Source organism: Ruditapes philippinarum, unplaced genomic scaffold (assembly GCF_026571515.1).
Source record: "Ruditapes philippinarum isolate M1 unplaced genomic scaffold, ASM2657151v2 ctg770_1_1_1_1, whole genome shotgun sequence".
Lineage (NCBI taxonomy): Eukaryota > Metazoa > Mollusca > Bivalvia > Venerida > Veneridae > Ruditapes > Ruditapes philippinarum.
The window spans coordinates 125113-128443 of record NW_026859620.1 but is presented as its reverse complement, the minus strand read 5'-3'; the positions used below and the strand labels follow the sequence as shown (position 1 = coordinate 128443).

General features: G+C 31.8%; 1 protein-coding gene across 1 annotated transcript; it reads left to right on the top strand.

Moving 5' to 3' along the window:
- Positions 1–339: 339 nt before the first annotated feature.
- Positions 340–2760, top strand: LOC132757255 (mitochondrial import inner membrane translocase subunit Tim9-like). Its single transcript, XM_060748474.1, has 3 exons — positions 340–495; positions 1138–1233; positions 2036–2760. Exons 1-3 carry the CDS (start codon positions 436–438, stop codon positions 2165–2167), a joined length of 288 nt encoding a protein of 95 aa, XP_060604457.1. The 5' UTR covers positions 340–435; the 3' UTR covers positions 2168–2760.
- Positions 2761–3331: the final 571 nt, after the last annotated feature.

Genomic DNA, 3331 nt, shown 5'->3' with positions numbered 1-3331 from the left:
GAACCGTTCGAGAGCTAGTGTTCCTCAGGACTCTGCAGACGTTATAACAGGGACAAACATGTGTTAACCCAATAGTATCACCCATGTGAAAGAACTTGTAGGAACGAAAAAATATTGACAAGACCCTGAAAATTGAACATGTTAGTAAAAGTTGTTGGATAAAGATTTTTAGGCGTTAAGAACTTGTTGAAAGATTTTACAAAACACACACAAGAAAAAGAGAAAAATATACAATAAACTGCACTCATTCTGTGCTGACAATGTTAAAAAGGTTAGTGAACATTGTATATGTCTGTTAAAAGAATGACTAGGTTTAAATGTATTGTAAAAATTCCTTGCTAATATACAGAATATGAAGAGAAAATATCAACAAATGAATCCCTGATATCAGGTTAACGCCATATTAACTTATTTCAAATATTTGGATTTTGCAGGATGGCAACATTACAACAAGGTATGGCAACACCTCAACAGATTGAAGAAAGCATGAAGCCAGTATGTTATTTTTATAATAAATCAGTTCTTGAATTAATAATTAACTTTTGGCATCCATGGCTAAGTGGTTAATGATGTTGACTTCAAATCACTTTCCTCTCACCACCTTTGTATCCCCAAGGTCTGTGGATTCTTTCATGTGAGAAAGTTATCCAGTTAGGAATGTTGGTGGTTCCACTCGAGGGCCTGTTTCTGCCTGAAATAATGCATAGAGGGGCAGTCTGGCAACTGAGGTCTTCCTCCGCCAGTAAAGCTGGAAAGTCACCATATGACCTGTTCAGAGTTAGTGTGATTTAAAACCCAACAACAATTACTTACTTCTGTGGTAATTATCTAAGGCTTTTTATTGTTGAAGAGCTTTGGAAGAGAGATGGTATAGGTTTTCCCTTGTCTGCCCATCCATCATGCTGTTGGTCTGTAGACTGTAGACAAAATAGTGGAATGTTGAAGCATCCATGACCTATGGAAACATTTTTTTTTAACCTTTTATCAAATTAGTATTTTTCTTATGACAATGATTCTTTTTATGATCCTCATTTTTTCTCCATGATATAATATTTCAAAATTGATATACAAAAATGTATTTTTATGTTGCAAAATTGATATACAAAAATGTATTTTTATGTTGCTTTTATTTTTCAGTTCAGGGAATTCCTCACACAGTATAATAGGATAACAGAAAAATGCTTCAATGACTGTATTTCAGACTTTACCACCAAAAATATTTTAAATTCTGAGGTAAGATTTTATGTCTTTGTAATCTAGAGATGAATAGATATACGAGGGCTGATTGATAAATTGGCGGGCGCGGGATTGTATTATTTTGTATAATTGATATTTATTCAGCAATATGGAAATGTAATTGCAAACTTTTTGGTTTACCTCTATTCGAGTTTTCATGTAATTCAATAAAGTAATTAGATTTTTAGAGGATAATTCGGCAAATTTATCAATCAGCCCTCGTATGATATGAAGTTTGCAGCTTTATCTTTAGGGGACAACTGATGAATTGCTGGTAAAAAATGTAGGATCAGGACATGGGTTGGTGAAATGTAAATCTGTCTTCTCTTGGATGGGATTTTATTTTGCTGATTCAGAAATTATGTTGGGTTAGTAGCTGATCATTGGTGGTGTAATTAGTAATTACTGGTTAGTTATCCAGGAAAGTCAGTTAGATGTGGTGTAATTAGTAATTACTGGTTAGTTATCCAGGAAAGCCAGTTAGATGGATTGACCACCGAGTTATGACCAAATAATGTGTTAAAATCAGGTTTTGAAAAAAAAACAAAAACAAAAAAATATACAATGCTTTCAAAAATCAAGAAAAATACATTTATTTTGAATGAGGATTAGAAATGCAGCAGAGTTTCTGTTTTAAAAAAGTGAGGAATTTAAGGCCTTGTTAAATATTAATATAAATGATAAGAAATCAAACAAGATGTTCATGCTGTATTATTATATTTAACATCTGTTTAAAGTATAGAGTTAAAGATGTTTTTATCATCATAATTCTATTATAATTATTTTTGTCGTCTTTCAGAATTCTTGTTCATTAAACTGTTTAGAGAAGACATTAAAAACCACACAAAGGATATCTGAAAGATTTCAGGAACATCAAATGTTAAACGTGGACGATCCAACTGCGGCTGCCATGCAAACAATGGGGAAATGATGAATTTAACAATAGTATAGGATATTTAAGATAAATGATAAATTGTTGCATAGAGATGAGCTGGTGTGACTTAGTAAATGAGGCAACACTACAAAAAGATTGTGGTAATCTCTCAAACTTGCATAGATTGCTTCATTACACAGTATAAAATATGCTGTGTAAGCAGTTTCATACATGGAATCTGACACATAATTTAACATTAAATATATATATACACATTTGTATTCATTTGGATACATGAATGGAATGTTATAGAAGAAAGGATGTTATAACATATTTGTATCATGGCTGTGACAGTCATAGTGTGCTTATTCTATTAAAATGATTATATAATTATGTTTAAGTATGTAGATTTAAAACATTTTTCACAGTCTCAATGGTAAGTAAATGCATGGAGACTGCACTAAAATGTTGCATTGTGAAACTTTCTCGAACTTGGAAAAACATATAAGAAATATGAAATGTATTTAGAAATAAGAAAGATGCAGGGATTTACAGTGTAGAATTTTATACATGGTTTTTAAACACATCTAATATAAATCAATATGGCAAAAGTTGTTTAATATAAATATTTAATAAACATTATTTTAGCACTCTTTTGTTGACATTACTGTAGATCTTAAGACGAATTGTGGGAGTATTTTTCTTATTTTTTAGTGACTAGTTATTTTCTGACAAATATTGAGTGACTGTAGTTGGTTTTTTTTTACATAAATATTGAGATCAAAGCATACTTTTTAAAAAGCTCATAAATCCAAAAGCTTGAAAAATCTTGAATAGACTGTGTAATTTTTTCTCATATGTCACCAGAGTGTGTTCTGTAAGATAACATGTTTTTGATGATATTATTATTAAAAGTATGAAATATCAATTTCTTCCTTGATCTTTAAATACCTACTATACAATGTATTACACATAATATTATGCAGTTTGTTAGTTTGAAGTATTATCATTTTATGAACTTGGACTATTTGCATGCTACTTCAAACCACTTGCCCCTCACCGCTGTGGGTTCGAATTCCGACAGGGACTTTGGATTCTTTCATGTGAGAAAGCTATCCAGCTAGCTGGTTCTACTCAGGTGCCCTTTCATGCCTGAAATAATGCAAGGAAGGGCACCTGAGGTCTTCCTCCACCAGTAAAGCTGGAACGTCGCCAAATGAC

Coding starts and splice junctions, on each gene's coding strand:
- LOC132757255 (XM_060748474.1), top strand. CDS start 436: ATGGCAACATTACAACAAGGTATGGCAACACCTCAACAGATTGAAGAA. Junction 496..1,137: donor TTGAAGAAAGCATGAAGCCA/GTATGTTATTTT, acceptor TTTATTTTTCAG/TTCAGGGAATTCCTCACACA. Junction 1,234..2,035: donor AAAATATTTTAAATTCTGAG/GTAAGATTTTAT, acceptor GTCGTCTTTCAG/AATTCTTGTTCATTAAACTG.